Source organism: Carcharhinus amblyrhynchos, chromosome 1 (genome assembly GCF_965287045.1).
Source record: "Carcharhinus amblyrhynchos chromosome 1, sCarAmb.v2.hapA, whole genome shotgun sequence".
Classification (NCBI taxonomy): Eukaryota; Metazoa; Chordata; class Chondrichthyes; order Carcharhiniformes; family Carcharhinidae; genus Carcharhinus; species Carcharhinus amblyrhynchos.
In genome coordinates this window covers 130,177,082-130,196,113 of record NC_137324.1, presented here as the reverse complement: position 1 = coordinate 130,196,113, position 19,032 = coordinate 130,177,082, and the positions used below count along the sequence as shown (strand labels likewise).

The 19,032-nt window shown below is 38.1% G+C and overlaps 1 protein-coding gene across 1 annotated transcript in view; it reads left to right on the top strand.

Moving 5' to 3' along the window:
* Window positions 1-16,438, top strand: part of tmem131l (transmembrane 131 like) — a 156,602-nt gene extending 140,164 nt beyond the window's left edge. Inside the window, exons 24-35 of the mRNA XM_080192584.1 lie at window positions 752-904; window positions 1,198-1,793; window positions 2,700-2,848; window positions 3,906-4,024; window positions 5,972-6,126; window positions 6,509-6,703; window positions 8,924-8,999; window positions 9,086-9,216; window positions 12,337-12,457; window positions 13,462-13,550; window positions 15,447-15,583; window positions 15,994-16,438. Coding sequence (XP_080048710.1) covers window positions 752-904; window positions 1,198-1,793; window positions 2,700-2,848; window positions 3,906-4,024; window positions 5,972-6,126; window positions 6,509-6,703; window positions 8,924-8,999; window positions 9,086-9,216; window positions 12,337-12,457; window positions 13,462-13,550; window positions 15,447-15,583; window positions 15,994-16,269 — 2,197 coding nt within the window. The 3' untranslated portion in view covers window positions 16,270-16,438. The remainder of the gene's footprint in view (window positions 1-751; window positions 905-1,197; window positions 1,794-2,699; window positions 2,849-3,905; window positions 4,025-5,971; window positions 6,127-6,508; window positions 6,704-8,923; window positions 9,000-9,085; window positions 9,217-12,336; window positions 12,458-13,461; window positions 13,551-15,446; window positions 15,584-15,993) is intronic.
* Window positions 16,439-19,032: the final 2,594 nt, after the last annotated feature.

The following is a 19,032-nucleotide window of genomic DNA, read 5'->3' as shown; positions in this document are numbered from 1 at the left end:
TGCCGCCAGGTCTGTCTTCAGTTAAAGACGGTGGCCTCCCCCCTGAGAGTTGCCACTTGGCCAGCCTTCCCACCTCCAAGCATGCCATTGAAAGTCCTGTAAATTTCCAGCCTCAGTTTTTAAAGCCACTTCCTGGCTCAGGGAGCCCCTGATATCTCATAAGATATCTTGCTGAAAGTGTGCCACAACTTGGCAACAGTCTTTGGTAATTGTTTAAGGGTTTATTTTCATGCAATCTACAGGTTTTCTTTTCATTCTGATATCCAATGTAAACAGAAACTTAAAAAAGGAGGGCTTCCTACTTGTGTCGAGGTTCCTTGGCTCCTAGATTATGATTTGAGCTGCTATTTTGTGTTGTAAAGAAAATGGGTTCTATTCAAGCTGTGACTTAACTTTAAACAAGTGAATCTTTGCACTGTTCTCTTAAGAAATGGAATGACAGCAACATTTTTGTTGAAGTTATGTGGTCATTAGATATTCTGAAGGTAAAACAGACGATAGTAGATGAGGTGCCCGTTGTACATGGTGCTTGAAATTCCTGTGTGGACCTGAGTGGAAAGTAAAATCAGCTGGGCTCTAAAATGTTCCCCCTAACATTGCATTGTCCTCTGATGTAATTTGCAATTCCCCATTAAAATTTTCTAGATTTTGCAAGTTTTATAGTAACGTATTTTCTCTAAATTGCTAATTTTTGATTTATTGTTCTATTTTCAATGAGCTGGAGAAATCATACGCAATTTTTGTTTTGTAGTTTGCTGCTGTTTTGCGTCATCATAATGGCCTATCAACGTGCTCACTACATTTTGACAGAATTTAGTCAATCTAGATCAAGACTGTACCATACCTCCCTGCTGCTCCAACAGGATAGAACCTCCATTAACACACTTGGTTCCACAACTTACAAGTAAGCTTTCAATAATAACATTTTCAACAAATGTTGGCTACAGAAAAGAGCATTGTTTTTGCAGTGGTTCATGTTTTGTTTGCCCATTTGGTTCACATCAGTAATCATGTTGAAAATACACACTTAACTAAATCTCAAGTTATATATATACACTAGAAATAATGTTTAATTAACCACAAACAAGTCAATAATTTACATTCATTAAAAATAAACTTACTTTGCTAATACAACATCCATGAAAATTAGATTAATTCTCAATGGTATAATTTTAATAGTTTCTATTTTATTGTCAGGTTAAGTAGAACTGGCTGTAAGGCTTACAGTGAAGGCAATAATTTGTCAGACAGGGGGAAAGGAAGAGGAGTTGTAGCAATGAGTGGGCCCTCAGTACGAAACCAAAATACCTCGAAGCGGAGTCCTGTTAACTCAAACCATTGTACGAGAAAGCTCAAATACTGCAGCAAAAGTAAACTGAATACATCTACAAACGTTACTTGTGGGACCAGTGAAGAATATCAGCAGACTAGTGACGTGCCATTTTATAGTCCAAAGGAACAGCAACCTCACACAGAGATTCCTCCGTATATGAAGCTACATGATGAAAGTTATGGACCATTTGCAGGAGAGGATCTGGAAAAAATAGAGGAAATGGTACAAGAGTGTGAAGTGAAGCCATTTTTTCTTGAAACTGAGCCTACTACTGATAATGAACTTGTGACCTGTGTACTGTCGGAGGAACAAAGTTCTGAGCCTCCTATCCCTGACATTAAAGAATTGAATCACTACGGATCTTTCCAAGCACATACTCTAGATGAAAGCCATGATTGCCTGGTGTCAGAAGATAGCTTCAGGACTGATGAAACACAATTTGCTTCATCCATTATTAAAGGTATTTTAATATTTGAAGAATTGTTCAGAACAGAAAATAATTCTAACAGCAGTGTTTTAATGTCGTCTTTTAATTGACAATGATTCATCTTTCTGTGTTCCAGTATATGTTGAATAAATAAATTATAGTTTTTATAAGGCAGTATCATAGCCCATTATGATGCTGTTGCAAGAAGAACACTAAATGAATTACTAGTCAAAACCTATTGCCTGAAATTACAGATTTTGTTTGGTGCTCCCTTTAAATTGGTTTGAGACTGGTGCCTGCCTTAGAATAAAGCAGGCCAGAAACACTTGCTCTATATAGCACTGAGCTGGAGAGAGCTGGTCATTACTCTACTAAACAGCATCCGCACGCCTGAGAAATAAGTTGAGAACATGTTGCTGTGCCAGATCCATATAGAGATGCAACATGGTGGCTCCATTCCAATTTATCTCATGGGCAATTAAACTCACCGGAGGAGGAAGTCTCTCAATTGAATCCCTGTGCTGAGGTAACTGATTTCAACTCCAGCACTGATGTGAGTTCTGCACTCGACTTGAGTCTCTGAATTTGGGAAAGGAAATCAATGGGAGTTCCTGTTCTGTTGTTCAGTGATTCTGTCTGGAGATTTATGAAGTGACAAGTGGGGACAGGATTGGATACAGTCACACTTCAGTGTACCCTATTTCACATTCCCTCCATCTATTAGAAATTTTATGTTGTAAGTAATACTATTTAGCTGAGGTAATGGAGAACTATTGGTTCTTGTGGATTCCTTTCCGAAAGAGAATGATGGCTCTTTCAGGAGTGGTGAATAAACCCTGGTGTGAAGGGAGGCAATGGGAAGAGAACTAGCTTTAAATTTAAAAAAAAAATAGAAATGATATTTTGTTGTTTTATTTATGTTGTAATTCTAATACTCAGATAAGCCACAACAAGGAACAATGGAGAAGATCAGTGAAAATAGGAAGACAGAAGAGCAGTTGTCCCATGAACTTCAAGAAAAGGCTCATGTGCCAGTCCTACAAAATGTACTGCCTTCATTTATAACACAGTCTCTGTCCACAATTGAGGTACACACACTTTAATTTTGTACAGAACAGAAGCATAAAAAATAGTATTTTTAGGTGCATGTTTTCTGGTTTCTAACCTTTTTCAAGGTTGCAACTGTCTAACGATGTATCTTTTAAGAAAAAATGGGTTGGAGTGTTGGAAGCCCTGGAGTAGGAATTCTTTGATCAAAAGAAGTAATTTAAGGAATGGGTCCAACAGCAAGGCATACCACAAATTCTCCTGAAGCACCCATTGTGCTGTTCCGGTGCTCCAATTACACTATATGCTTTCTCTTTGTTGAAGCCTTATTGAACCTTTTGGCCTTGACTCAGTGATATGACGTGTGCCCCAAGTCAGAAGATTGTGTGTTCAAGTTTTGTTCCAAAGATTTGACACAAAATCTAGGTTGACAGTCCAATGAGTGCTCCCTTTAGAATGAGACATTAAACTGAGTTCTTGTCTACTCCTTCACGTAGACATAAGAACTCACAGCACTTGAGGGATAGGTTCTCCAGATGTTCTAGCCCATATATATGTCTCAGCCAACACCAAAAAACAAATGATCTGGTCATTTCATTATTGCTTTTGGGACTTTGCTTCTCACAAATTGTTCCACTTCTTGTACTATGACAGTGACTGAACTTCAAAAGTATTCCACTAAACCAGTTTGTCACTCTTTTAAGGTTAAAAATAATGATAAATGCAAGACCATTTGTTCCTCTTTTGCAGTAAGTGGTATGTGTGCAGCTTCTGAGCACTGCTAGTGCTTCAGGCCCACACATTGTCACAGTGACACTATCCCATTGTGCAGTCTCACTGTTCATTTAATGTACTTTACATTTATTTTTAATACTGAATTGAAATTTTGTTGAGTATTGTGCAAAGATACTTTTTCTCTGGTGGCTCATACTAACTCATAGCACAGAACATGATGATAGCTTTGAAGGCTGTGAACTGGATTACCCTACAGAAGTAAAATGGCGCAATTTTGAGAGTTTTTGATAAATCATAAAATGCTGAGACCATTTTATTATAAACTTCTCAATGTAATCTGGTTAAAACACTTAACCCTATCAGCAAAAGTCATCCATGGACAGTATTAAGCAGAAAAGACAACAGGAGAAAAGCGAAGTTGCAATTCGTAATAAATGGAAAGGAAGAAAAACTTGTGGGAAAAACAGGAATATTTCTGTACAGTAAGTATGAAATCTCTGAAGATGTGTTTTTAAGATATAATGTAAGTAAATATGTTTATGGGTGACAGATATTGTTAATTGTGTACAAATGGAGCAAGCTGCTATCAAAATAGATTGTCACGTTTTTGCGTTTTCTAAACGTTTCTTTCTTTGAAAAGAAATAGGAAATATATTTTAAGAATACATTTGCACTGGTTTAAGAGAGTAGGTCACACACTAAATATTTTCAGAATGCAGACAAAGGCTAAATATTGATACTTCTAAACAAAAGATTGGAAATAGTAGGGGAGTTGCCACTAAGGTATCCAGGATAGATAACAATGATTCACACTGTGGGAGATGGAATATTCCTGATTCCCCTGTTAAACGTTGGAAGGAGCAAGTTTCAAAAGGAGGTGATTGTCAGATGAGCTCCAATTAAGTCATGACTAACTCCTGGAGATGGGTGGAATCAAATATTGAGCTTTAACAAATAAAATAAAGTATATGAACAGTCAAGTTTTGGTTGCAAGGCAGACTATAAAAGCACTCAGGGTTAGATATTGAAGATTTTGAAGGTTGACAGGTTGTTGGCAACAAAGAGCTAATGTTATTCTCTGCAGAGAATGTAAAGGACTAAATCCATTGAAGCAAGGTGACTTGCATTAGGAAACTTCGCAACCTCATTATTTTATATTATTTCATGAAGGCACTAAATCTGATCATATTCTCTGTTTGCCTACTGTGAAATAAAGCAATATAATTGTGTTATGACTTGAATGACCAGATGCTTGTCCAATCCAGCTTCAGAGAGATTAAAGAAATATACATTTGAAAGACACAAAGCTGGTCCAGAACACATGGAATGCTTTTTTTTTGCATTCTAGGTTACACTATTGTACTGGTGAGTATTAGGATCATGCGAGTTAACTCCCCTAAAACCAAGATGCTTGGACTGTTCAGAAGAATGCCTAATGCCATTGAATTTGAGAAGATATCTAGAGCTGCACCAAATTTAAAACCATAGAAATTTACAAGATGGAAGGAGTCTATTTGGCCTAATGTGTCTGGCTCAGGAAATCCTAAATTAGTCCCATTGCTTTCTCTCCACAGCTTCCTCTGTGGGCGGCACGATAGCACAGTGGTTAGCACTGCTGCTTCACAGCTCCAGGGACCTGGGTTCGATTCCTGGTTTTGATTGCTGTCTGTGTGGAGTTTGCACATTCTCCTCGTGTCTGTGTGGGTTTCCTCCAGGTGCTCCGATTTTCTCCCACAGTCCAAAGATGTGCGGGTTAGGTTGATTGGCCAAGCTAAAATTACACCTTAGTGTCCTGAGATGCGTATGTTAGAGGGATTAGCAGGTAAATACGTAGGGATATGGTGGTAGGGCCTGGGTGGGATTGTGGTCGGTGCAGACTCAATGGGCCAAATGGCCTGTTTCTGCACTGTAGTGTTTCTACGATTTCCATGAAATGGTTTCTATATCAGTCACCCATGTGAGAAGTTATTACCTCCAAGTTCCTGTGTCAAGAAATTGCTGCTAGTTCCTCTCCTTGCTAAGTAACAATTTTAGATTGATGACTCTTTAATTACTTATTTATCAGCCAGATGAAGTTTCTTTCTGTGATGAAGAAATCTCTTTATTTTAAAAAAGCTCTTAAAATTTCTGACATGATGTTAATAGATCTTTGCAGCATGTGCTCCATAACTTGAAAGTCGGTTCCATAATAGGATGCCTGAAATAGACTACTTTTAGTATCTTAACTGTTGTTTTATATAAGTTGATTCTTCTTCCACCTACCTGATGTCCTGAAAAATCTGTACCTCTGGCTGAAGTTTATAGTATGTGGATTATAGACTATTAATTTTTCATTTCTAATCTTTAAAGGAAAAATCATTTTTAAAAAGAATTTCTTTGTGGTTAGAAGCTGTGTTAAAAGCTGGCTAAAGTTGTGACTGTTTTGCTAGGTCAACTGAACAGACAGGTGATGTGCACAGTGAGAGGAACTGCAATCGTAGACAAGAGGATAGAATTCAAGACCGATCCAGGAAGGTGTGGCAATATGGAAAAAAGGAAAATGCTAACGTCTGTACAAAAGCTTATCTTAAAGAGGCAGAAAATGGTAACTGTGCTGATTGGGTTGCATTTTTTTGCCCTGTTTTCTTGAAATCCCAGCCTGCTCAGCTAGCCTAACTTGATATAGCTCTCACTATATTGTAATAGGATGAATCCAACTAGGTCAATACTGTAATTGGAGGTATTTCCTATTTCTATATCTGTAGTGTAATGGCACAATTAATCTAAGCAATGTAGCTTTAAATATTAATCGCAGTAACTAACTTGTAGATGTCCTAATATGCACAGGTAAGCTCTTGTTCCACCAGACTGAACATTTTTAAATTAAGCCTGCTCCATGTGAAACACTGCAAGCTTTAAATTTTCATGAATTAAAATAGCTGTTTTTGTTGACATTCGCTTAACTGTTGTGCTGGATCTTTGTTTAGGGCATTGTTGTCCAAACTGGAAGGTGATATTCGGGAAAGTACGTTCTGGTGAATCTAGCTCTGATTCTGGCAGTTCTTCAGATAGTGTGAGAGCAAGCCGTGGCAGCTGGGGGAGTTGGAGCAGCAGCAGTTCTGAGGGAGAAAAGGATCAAAGTATCAATGCCAAATTGCACTTAGCACCCTCCGCTGCACAGAGTAAGTACTTCAAAATATAGTTTTGTCTGTAAATTATAATTCAAGATTGCATTAGATGAATTTTTGCCTATCAAACCTCCGTTCAAACCCAGTCTAAATGGTGGAAGGTTTATTTAGTTGTGAAATGAGTTTAGACAGTATTAATCTTGTTTGTAATCGGTAATGGCCAGCCACTCAAAATAGTCTCACTTTGGCACTAGTCACTTCATCAAGACATTTTCAAAGATGATTACTGTGGGGAATTGGATATGTTGGTGTAGTCGGTGTTGCAGTTCGGAGATTGGGTTTAAAGGCATCAGTGGTGACTTTAGCTCCATTTGCTTGATGGAAACTGGGTGGGCAGTCAGTGAAAATCATCCAGAAACTTAACTGCCAACATACGTGATGTCCCTGCCATTCTTCTGTCTCAGACTGCTCTCTTGAGCAGGCAGCCTGACCACCCAGCTAACAGTGTTGGGATATTTTTAAATATGCAAATTGGAGTCAAGTATCTTAATCAGGTCCTAAGTACACTTCCATTGGGATCATGAGTTGGAAGGTGAAATCAACAGGAAGAATAGCTGGGCCAAAAGAAATCTGATCAGATATGATTTTCCTAAACTTGTCTAGTGGGGCCAGTAGGAACAGGAATGTTTCTCCAGTTCCTATAAGGAAAGTTTAGACTTCCTTGCCTTCTGATTCTTTCTCTCCCCAGAAACCTGCATATTTCAAGATCACAAAGTGCTGCTGACAGCTCTGCCCAGTGATTTATCTGGTGCTGTGCTACCACGGGGTAGTACAGTGGTTACCACTGTGCCTCATAGCTCTAGGGACCTGGGTAAGATTCCCGGCTTGGGTCATTGTTTGTGTGGAGTCTGCATGTTCTCCCTATGTCTGTGTAGGTTTCCTCTGGGTGCTCTGGTTTCCTCACACAGTCTGAAAGATGTGCTGGTTAGGTGCATTGGCCATGCTAAATTCCCCCTCTGGCGCCTGTTCAGTGCACTGAGTGTGGCAACTAGGGGATTTTTACAGTAACTTCATTACAGTGGTAATGTAAGCCTACTTGTGATATTAATAAATAAACTTATAACTTTATCCAAGCTTAGGAGATTATTTCCTTTGGTTGCGGTGGTTGGCTTTCCTGCTGTCCAGAATTATGCTTGACCAATGGCCAGCAAATTGAGGTAGGGCAGAGAGAGAGGGGGAGACAAACAACTTAATAGAGGTGGACATGTCACTGGAGTTAAAATCTCCATTTCAATAGCATCTTTTTTGCCACGTATCTTGCACTCTCAATCCTGCTTCCTACATGTCCTGAATTTGAATCAGAACATGTGAAACCTCCATGTTCTGTTTGATCTGACTGAGCTTGGTCTTGCATCTTATGCGTGACTAGAATGATTACTGCTGTACCACAGCATTGCCTTCTGCCTGAAGCCACACCTGAACCCTCCAGATTTGTTGCTCTAATATCCTCCGTTCTGGCCTCTATCTTCTGTAAACCCTGATTTGTCCAGAACCATTGTATATGAGACCTGTCCTGTTCCCAAAACCCTTGAGGTATATTGGACCCAGGTTCTTTGATATGGCTGTATTGGTCTTGCTAAATTGTCCCTTAGTGTCCCAGGATTTGTAGGTTAGGGGATTAGTGAGTTAAGTACATGTGGTTATGAGGATAGGGCTTGGGTGGAATGCTCTGTCAGAGAATCAGTGTTGACTCAATGGGCTGAATGGACTCCTTCTGTAATTTCAGGATTCCACAATATTAACTTTAAAGTCTTTGTCATTTAAACCTCTCCATTATTTCTCCCAGTCTATCTTTGCAATTTCCTCCAGTCCTATATCATGTTCCAAATGTTTCCTCCTTGTTGCTCCAGCCTTCTGTGCACTTTGACCACTTTACCTCATTACGGTTGATAGTGCCTTCATCTGCTTTGGCTCTATTTCTGGCATTTCCTTTTTAAATCCTTTGGTTTCTCGTCTCTCTCCGCCTTCCAAAATCTTCCAGCAGTGCATCTCTTTGATCTTTCACGTGTACCAACTAATCTTTCCCTTCCTGCTTCAGTACCTTAAACTTAACACACCATGGGATATTCTCATGTATTATTGATGCTTTATACAATTGATCCTGAGTTTACACATATGGTGCAAAATCATATCTGGCAATTAATACAGTTTATCGCTAAGCCAAAAAGTGCATCTTTATATACTGTGTTTTAAAATTTTAAACATTTACTTTAGGGCAGAGGATTTTTCAGCAGGCTTCTCCAATTTATCACCCAGCTTTACAAGAACATCATAGTCCAGGAAGTAGAAGGTAATAATAAATATCCCTTTTATTAAAAAAACGTATATAATGTAAAATGCTGCTAGAATTGAGATTTCCTTTTTATTTTGTAAAAGGCTTGTTCATTTCAGCCAATCATCCAGTAATAATGTACACCTAAGAGGAGACCCACAGGCCTCAACTCTCCAAGATAAAAGCCATTGCCCTACCTTTGCTGCAGTTGCTGCAGGATTAAAGAAAAGTCCAGGTAAGAAGCAGATTGTAGGTTATGCGATCAGTAATTTAAAATGGTGTATTGTTAATAAATACTTCTGGTCTTCTGAAGAAAAGAAAAACATCTGATGGCATTTAACCCTTGAGAAAATTAAACAGTAGTTTTAAGGTTAAGTATATTGTACTGCATTTACATTGAACGTTGTATTGACATCACGAATGTTTTAACAAGTACTGACACATTATATTAGCCTTTAAATTATGAGTACTTGGTTCTGTATGGAAATGCCATCCCTTTAGATGAAATGCACAAATTACATGCAAGTTCAGCCAATAGATCATGGAGTTAATTTTAACCTGCTGAAATGGATGTAAATGAGGCAACATCATCTCAAAATAGAATCATCAGACTTCCTGCCCTGTTAACTCTGAAAGTTATTCTGCTGTGATGTTTGCAGTTCTATTGCTGCGTGACAAAAGCATCTGCCTGTCTCAGATGGTAAGCTTTTTACCACACAATTTGGGGTCCTATAAATTGCATAGGTTTCTGACTGCCTTTCTAGAGGAGAACCGGTCCGCACATACTGCATCCTGTTTCACCTATGTTATAATCTGGAAAGTTGTTCTTCAGGTTTGTGGATCCAAGAGTGTTCTGCTGAACTCTGCAAAAATATTGTGGGCTACTGCCTAAATTATGAGGTTTAAATTCTTGGACTGCTGGCCAAACCAAATGCTTGTTAACTAATTTTCATCTTTTATTGCATCACTTTTTTTTCTCCCACCTTTTGCAACAGAATATTAGTATGCAAACATTTTTGAAGTATTAGCATAGTCTGTCTTTTGAATATACAAGATTTAATTATAAGCAAGTGAGAAATACCATGATTGGAAAAAAACCTTGATATTTGTCTAGCTAAGACAATTGAAGACTTTTTTCAAATTTCTTCATATTCAACATAGTATATGATTATAAATTACTTCTCTATATAAACTTCTGATAACTTGTATTTTCAATCAGTGTTTATGCTGTAATTTCTTTTTAATTTTGAATAATCTAAGCCATGCTGAGAATTGGTATTTAATTCAATCTAGGTTTTTGATACCAATTAGAAAGATCTTTTGAGTAGAAACACCTAGTTCATGAAGTAATAATTAAGAGGTTCTCTTGATTCAGAAATTGTTCCCTTATTTTGGAAAATTGTAAATGTCATTCAATTTTTTTATGAAAGGAGATAGAGAAACCAGGAAATTATAGACCCATTATTCTTGAATGTGATGTGAGAAGTTATTAGAATCTATGATTATGGACAGATTGGGCACTTGGCCAAATTTCAGCTGATTAGAGAGAGTGAATATGAATCTGTAAAGGTATGTCATATCTAATTAACCTAATGGAAATTTACAAGGAATTAACAAAGTAACAGATGGGGAAATGACTACAAATATACTTTATATGAATTTTTAAAAGATATTGATGAGGCTGCAAATAAGAGAGAGTTTCTTCTAAAATTAAATTTCATGGAATTGAAGACAAATTATTGACCTGGTTTAAGATTTGTTTAGACAGCAGAAAACAGGAGAAATAATGGGTTAATACTCAAATTGAAAGGAATTCCTCCACGGATCAGTGCTGAGGCTTTGACTGTTCACTATTTTCACTAATTACTTGGATCACACAATCGAAAGCCTCTTACCTCAATTTGCTAGCACAAAGATAGATGGCATTGTAAATAGTGTAGATGAAAGCATAAAATTACAAAGAATATCTGATCTTGGAAGGAGTGCCGCACAGATTCACCATAATGGTTTGCGAGGCACAAGGAAAGATAAACTACCTGATATTGGCAGTGGAGTTCAAGGACAAGGGAGGTATTCTGCCCATCTGTCTATCATTTATTTCAAAAAGCAATGCAGTTGGACCTATTTCCCTGCAATTTGTTTTTCCAAATATTTATCCAACTCCCTTTTTACTATTAAAATCTGCATTGATCACCCCTATCTAGCAGCATATTCAGAATCTTAACCATGTTTCCTCTTGTTAGTATGGGTTTTTAAGGCAAGTCTGCTGTCTCATTATTCATCCTTTTTTATTCGCATCAGCTAAACATACCTATCAAATCCTCCCCAGGCTTACCCTGCTTTAAGAGGGGTAGCCAGTTGCTGGTGTTAGACTGGGGTAGGCACAATAAGTAGTCTCTCAACACCAGGTTAACCTGGTGTTGAGACTACTTACTGTGCTTTAAGAGGAATAATTCTATCCACGTAACTGTAATCCGTCACCTAGCCTCATAATCACAATCCCTTATCCTGAGAACCATTCCAGTAAATCTCTTCTGTACCCACTTCAGAGCCTTAATGTCTTTCCTAAGGTTCGATGTCCAGAATTGGACAAACTACATTAGCTGGGTCTGAACTAGTCTTTTACACAGGTAAAAATGACTCTATGGCATTTGAGCTCTAATCTGCTGCGTATAATGTCCGGGATCCCATTTATTATTCACTGTTTTGTTAAACTGTTCAGCTGCCTCTGTTTTGTACACAAAGATTCCCAGGTCTCTCTCTTGAACCTCCTTTAATATTATACCATTTAGCTTGTTTGTGCCCCCTCATTTTTCCAACCAAAATGTATCACCTAACATTGAAGTTCATCTGTATGCATCTGCTTTCTCCACCGTCTTGTTAATTGTTCTCTTTATTGTCATCTCCCTTACTATTTCCTTTACTGCATTTCCAAGTTTTGCACATTTTGAATTTGTGCCTGAACCCTCAAGTCCAAGACATTAAGATTTAAATTTAAAATCAAAGCCAGGCCATTCATCAGACAAGTCAGGAAACAAATAAAGGTGTTAGAGTTATTGAACATTCCCACAAAAATTAGTTAATGCTAGTTCATAACTCATTTCAAATTTTAGATCAATAGATTTTTGCCAGCCAGGGATAGAATAAAGAGAGTTGGATCAAAATCAGCCATAACCTCTGAATGATGGACAATGCTTGTGGTGCCGAATGGATGACTCCTGTTCCTAGTAATTGGATTGCTTGGTGCTGAAGACAATCTGAGCTTCAAAATTTGTACTTTTTTGGCATTTATTTCAGCAAGAATAATATAACTTTGATTTTGGCATTTACTCTCATCGTTGCTTGCATTTTCCAGGTCTTTACACAACAGTAAATGGGCAATGTTTAAAATCCATCCCTCCCACAAATGGTTTGATATGCCATTCTGGAAACGGTATGCAGATCAACCAACAGCCAAATGCTGCTGCTGATTACAGGTACGTTGGTTCTACAAGCAGCGATGTCCAAAGAATCGCAATATAATTTTTATTTTCTGCACCTTTGAGCATTTTTATCATAGTGATACTTCACCAGTCGTAACAAAAATACTTTGGAATTCTGAGAGTATTTTTAATGCGTTTGTTTCTTGAATTGAGCTATTAAGCATGAACGCCATCACCACCACCACTCCCACCCCATTCCAGTTTTACTATTTAAAGATTAGTTGTGTTCACCCTGCATTTGATAACATTAGTATGAAATGCTGCCCATTGTGTTTGCCATTGTGCATAGTATCCAGAAAATGTGATCCAAGTTCCATCATGAGAAAGGCTGCCTTCAGTTTTTCACCCCAGCATACTGGCTGAGGATAATTTGTGTAGTATTTTGAGTCTAAAATAGATATTTTAAAATAATTTCAATTGTACAATAATTTATTTTTAAAAAGATGCTTATCTAGTTGGGGATTACTTTAATGTGAAATGTGCATGTATGCTTGTGGATTATTTTTTGGATTGTTTAATTCCACATAATTTGCTATTATTATTCTTCAGCCAAAATGACTCAAATTTCCGCTATTTAAAGCTGCTTCACTAGGTCAATGTACAACATCACAATGATTGGAGAACAATGGATAGTGCTTACCTCTAGTCCAAATGTATGCTATTGGCAAGCCAGGCTCCCCGAAGGGAGTATAGATCTGTAAAATTGCCCCTGATTAATTTATTTTTTTGTCTACTCGTCTGTTTATTTAATGTGTGGAAAATAATAACTTATTCTTTCACTGTAACTGGGCTCTGTTTGCATATTTATGTTAAAATAAACATCTGAATTTTTTCTTTCATCACCAACTGATATAGTCTTGACTTTTAACTTGAGTTGTAATGTGAGGCCTTTTGTTTTGTTTGCATTGTTACTTAAAAATAAACTTTTTCGATCTTTTTTAGTCTTATTTATTTGTAAATTGATACTTATGATATATTAATTTTTTTAAAATTTGAAGCCATCTTTCCCGGACCACATTCAACAGTGATCATTGCAGCAATCTCTTCAACACATATCATGAGAGTGATTTCTCCAGTGTTTCTGAAGGTAAGGTCTCTGTAGGACAATTTGATAAAATGCAACATTATCCTTCACTTATGGGAACGAAACTTGACTTGTGCCCAAAAGAATCAATTAGAGTAGATATCTTTAGAGAGCAGAGCATAGAGCATAAAACATTACAGCACAGTACAGGCCCTTCAGCCCTCAGTGTTGTGCAGAGCTATGTCTGATCCCAAGATCAAGCTATCCCACTCCCTACAATTCTGGTGTGCTCCATGTGCCTATCCAATAACCACTTGAAAGTTCCTAAAGTGTCCAACTCCACTATCACAGCAGGCAGTCTATCCCACACCCCAACCACTCTGAGTGAAGAATCTACCTCGGACATCCTTCCTACATCTCCCCCCATGAACCTTAAGTTATGCCCCCTAGTAACAGCTACATCCACTCTATCAATCCCCCTCATCATCTTATAAACCTCTTGTCGCCTCTCATCCTCCTCCGCTCCAAAGAGAAAAGCCCCAGCTCCCTCAACCTTTCCTCATAAGACCTCACCTCCAAACCCGGCAGCATCCTAGTAAATCTCCTCTGCACACTCTCCAATGCTTCCACATCCTTCTTACAGTGAGGTGACCAGAACTGAACACAGTATTCCAAATGTGGTCTCACCAACGTCCAGTATAGTTGCAGCATAACCCCACGGCTCTTAAACTCAAACCCCCTGTTAATAAGCGCTAACACACTATGAGCCTTCTTCACAGCTCTATCCACTTGAGTGGCAACCGTCAGAGATCTGTGGATATGAACCCCAAGATCTCTGTTCTTCCACATTCCTCAGAACCCTGCTGTTGACCCTGCAATCTGCATTCAAGTTTGTCCTACCAAAATGAATCACCTTACACTTATCAGGGTTAAACTCCATCTGCCACTTTTCTGCCCAGCTCTGCATCCTGTCAATGTCTCTTTGCAGCCTGTAAGAGCCCTCCACCTCATCCACTACTCCACCAATCTTGGTGTCATCAGCAAATGAAACTATAAATTTCTAGCATACTACTTTAGATCCTTCATTCCTACTTATTAAATATTGTGTGCATTGATGCTTGAATATAATTTTTAGGAACATAAGAGTTTGGTCCAGAAAATTTATTTCTGTGAAATCATCCATGGTTTCTTGCCATAACTGTTCAGTTGTCTCACTTTGGAAATATAATTCTCGCAACAGCTTTTCTTAATGAATTATTCCAGAATTTGACTTTGTTATTCCTGACCATTAGTTGATGAAGGAAGAAACCAGAGTCAGTCTTGGGACAGGATTTTTTGGATGGTGGGGAATGTGCTCCTGCTGGTACTGGCTGTCCTGCAGCTATTTAATGTTTCACAGGGAAATAATTAGCTATGGGTGAGATTTCTGACTAATTTGGCAAAAACAAGCGATGGCCACTCTTGCAACCAGTTTCCAAAGAAGAGAAGCGATTGGAGGCCAGACTGAAGGCAAGCCTGGGGTAAATCTAAAAATCAGTCTGCAGTGTGTTTATATTGGCAACTTGAAATAGATACAACTTGTAGAAGCTTGCAGTCAAACTGTATATGTGACTCTGAGGCTTAATGGTATGAACTAATGTAGTCCATTAAAGCAAGAGCTTTGTCTTTGCTTTTCCTCTCTTTCCCTCTTTCTAGCTACTAAAATAACCATAATTGTTTTAACCTTAACATTTTAGCAAGTGGTGAATCATTTGCTTTATTGATTATTTAATTTAATGTATTGGAATACTGTTATTGTGTATAAATCAGAATATGGCTCTGTAACATTTGTGATCAGCAATTAATGGAAAAATCTAATCTTCCACACATCCATTATCAACACTATTGCTTAAACTGTGGGTATGACACCCTTTCAAAAGATAATAACCAAAATGTATTTTTAAAATTTCTTCACAATAGGCAACCTGAATTTGTTTCACCCCTTCATTTACACTGAGGGCCAGAATGCATCTTTTGCTGATTCAAGCAGTACTGGTACTTGGTCCACTCAGGAAACTCCCTCTAGCTGGAAACCTTCTAACTATATCAGCACTCCTGTAAGTTGTCTAACTTGTAATGAGAAGTTTTCTGTTTATGGAAATGTATACTAAAATTAGTGTTGGTCATAATATATGTGGACATTATGTAGCTGGAGGCAAATTTGGAGTGCAATTTAAGTGCACACTATGTTCAGTATGACTATAGCTGTACTGATTGAAATATTTTCAGTGTCAGGATGAGATATACTGTCTTTATATATTGAGAATTCATTGGCTTTCAAAATTAGGATGTCTATATATATATATATATATATGTAAAAAAAAATGTTGAATGCTATAAAATGCAAAGCAGTAGCATGTTTAATTTATTCGATAATATATAAAGAAAACTAACACCATTCTTTATAAATACATTTTTTGAATAGTTGGAAATACACAGCTGTCTCACTCACTCTCGCTTTTACCAGTCCTACCTCTCAGGAACAAGAAGTCTGTCCCCTATGTCTGGATTGTTTGGATCCATTTGGACCCCACAATGCGAGCCTTACCAAAGCTTCTTCACATCCGACAACTCAGTCTCGCATGCAGTGAATGAAAACCTGGAATCGACTTGTACCCCAGGGCTGACATCCAGTTTTGATCCTTTTGGCACTTACATGAACCTGCATATCTGGAATTCTTCCTCCAGTCGTGTTTGTAATTCTCAGCTCTCCAGTGACTCTGGTTATTATGGAGATACTTGAATTAGGTTTTTAAAATAAATGTGCAGATAGAAATGGTTAAAATCCTTTTAAGCGTATTTAGGTGACTTAAATTTTTTTATTTTTTTATTTTTTCTGATTTTATACTGAGGAAATTGCACTTAATATGGAAAAATTATACTGCAAGATTTTTTTAATAAAACTTTTCCAAATAAAAGATCACAAAAAAAAAGGTTTCTGACAGTGCTTTTTTTCTACATGTCTCTAATTATTGTACACTTACTTCATGTTAGGGTCTGAATTTTCTGTCTTCATATTGCTATCCATTAGCTTAGCTACCAAACATGTAGCTAATTGAATTTTTTGATTGGATTCATGGAGTAATTTCTGACACAGAAAGAAGCCATTCAACCCATTGCATCTGTGCCAGCTCTCCATGGAACAATCCAGTCAGTGATCCCCTGCTTTATTCCCATAATCCTGCAAGTTTATTTCCTCCAGGTGTCCATCTGATTTCTATTTGAAATCATTGCACCTGCTTCCAACACCCTCAGGCAGAGGGGGCTAGGCCATTACTATTTGCTGTGAAACAAGATTATTTCTCACATATTGCCTCCATCTCTTGCCCAAAACTTTAAACCTATGTCTTCTCCTCCTTGTACCATTAGCTAATGGGAATAACTTTTCCTTGTCTATTTATCCAAAATTGTCATCTTGTACACCTCCAGCAAATCTCTCCCCAATCTTCTCTGTTCCAAAGAGAACAAACTCAAACGTAACCTTGCAGCTACAGTCCCCCATTTCTGAAACCATCCTGATAATCTCCTCTGCACCCTTACATCCATCGGGAAATTTGGTGGCCAGAACTGGATGCAATGCTATAGTTGTGGCCTGACCAGAGGTTCATAAATGTTTAGCATAACCTATCTGCTTTTTGTATCAAATGTCCCTAATTGTGAAGCCTAAGATTCCAAATGCTATGCTAATTAGTCCCTCAACATGTCCTGCCACCTTCAAAAATTGATGCACAGGCACCACCAGATGCCACTTTTCCTGCATGTTCTTTAGAAATGTGCCATTAAGTCTCTTTTGTTTCTCATTGTCTCCTTCTGCCAAACTATCATCTTGATTTTCTCCATTAAATTTCATCTGTTACTTGTCTGGCTATTCTCATGGCCTATCTATGTAATGTTGCACTGTGTCAATCCTCCAAGTTCAGTATCACCAGAAAGTTTTGTAATTTTATTCCAATATCTAAGTCATTTGCAAATAGCACAGAAGTCAGTGATCTGAGCTTGAACTTTGGGAAACACCACCATCTACTACCTTCCATAACCATTCACTAGGATTCACTGTTTTCTCTCAAGTCATTTTTTAATCCTGTTTGACACTGATTCTCCTGTTCCGTGAGCCTCAGTTTTGATAATCGAGCTTTTATGTAGTACTTTGTCAAGTGCTTAAAGACACACCACCACACCACCTCACCTCCCCTGCCCCTCTCTATCTGTTTGGAGGCTGCATAGTTAGTCCTGACTTTAATATGAGGGAAACTTTACACATAAGAACATAGGAAATAGGAGCAGGAGTAGGCCATCTAGCCCTTTGAGCCTGCCCCGCCATTCAATAAGATCATGGCTGATCTGTCGTGGCTCAGTTCCACATTCCCGCCCTCTCCCCATAACCCTTAATCCCCTCGCTTATCAAAAACCCATCAACCCATGTCTTAAAAATATTTAGCGAGGCAGCCTCCACCACATCAATGGGCAGAGAATTCCAGAGATTCACCACCCTTTGAGTGAAGAAGTTCCTCCTCAACTCCATTCTAAACTGCCTCCCCTTTATCTTGAGGCTATGCCCCCTAGTCCTACTGTCCTTTCTGAGTGGGAAGAGTCTCTCCACTTCTATCCTATCCATCCCATTCATCATCCATCATCATCATTCATCATCTTGTATGCCAGCAGGCCTGGAAGCATCAATGGGGAGAGAAACAGCATTAACATTTTAGATCAATGACTGTTCTGAGTAAAAGTCACAGACCTGAAATGTCTCCGTTTCACTCTCCACAGATGCTGTTTGACCTGCTGAGTATTTACAGCACACTCTATTTTTATATCAATAAAACTAATGTCATCAGCATGAGATATCCAACATGCACAACCTCACCACAGGGAAACCAAGCCCAACCACTGATCACTCACTATGCTGAGAGAGCAAATAAAACTCACTAGAGATACACAGATAAGAGCATGAGTAAAAGAGAGGAGGAAAACTGATTAATGGTTCAAGTGGAGGTCCTAATCAAAGATCTGTAGCCAAAGCAATAAATTGCCTTTTAAGCTGCTGAACATCACCCTTATTGATAGAAGTGGGAGCTTTGTCAGAACTGAATCAAGGCAAAAGAAAGCCTGCCTGATGTTGACTGCAAATTAAGGGAAAGGGTTTAGAAAAGGTCAATGATGATGTACCTATGCTGATGAAATTTTGAATGAAAGCCTTTATCCTTATGATGGATGCACTTGAAACCAAATTGAAGAAAAGTGGTATCGTGTTTGGATATGTTGCATTTTTTCATTTTTGTTTTGGATGCCTTGGAGAAACAGTTGTGTAAAAGTTTGAAACTTCTGATCAGAGACTGTCCTTAAGATGTTGATGTTAATCTTGGAGCAATAAAGCACTTCCATGCTTAAGTTAAGGAGAATTATGTTGACATTTCAGCCACCAGGGCCAGAACAAGTCATCATTCAAGATAAAGTTCAGTTGGCATTCCCAAATGTGGAAGAACTTTTCAGCAATTCTTGAAACTAA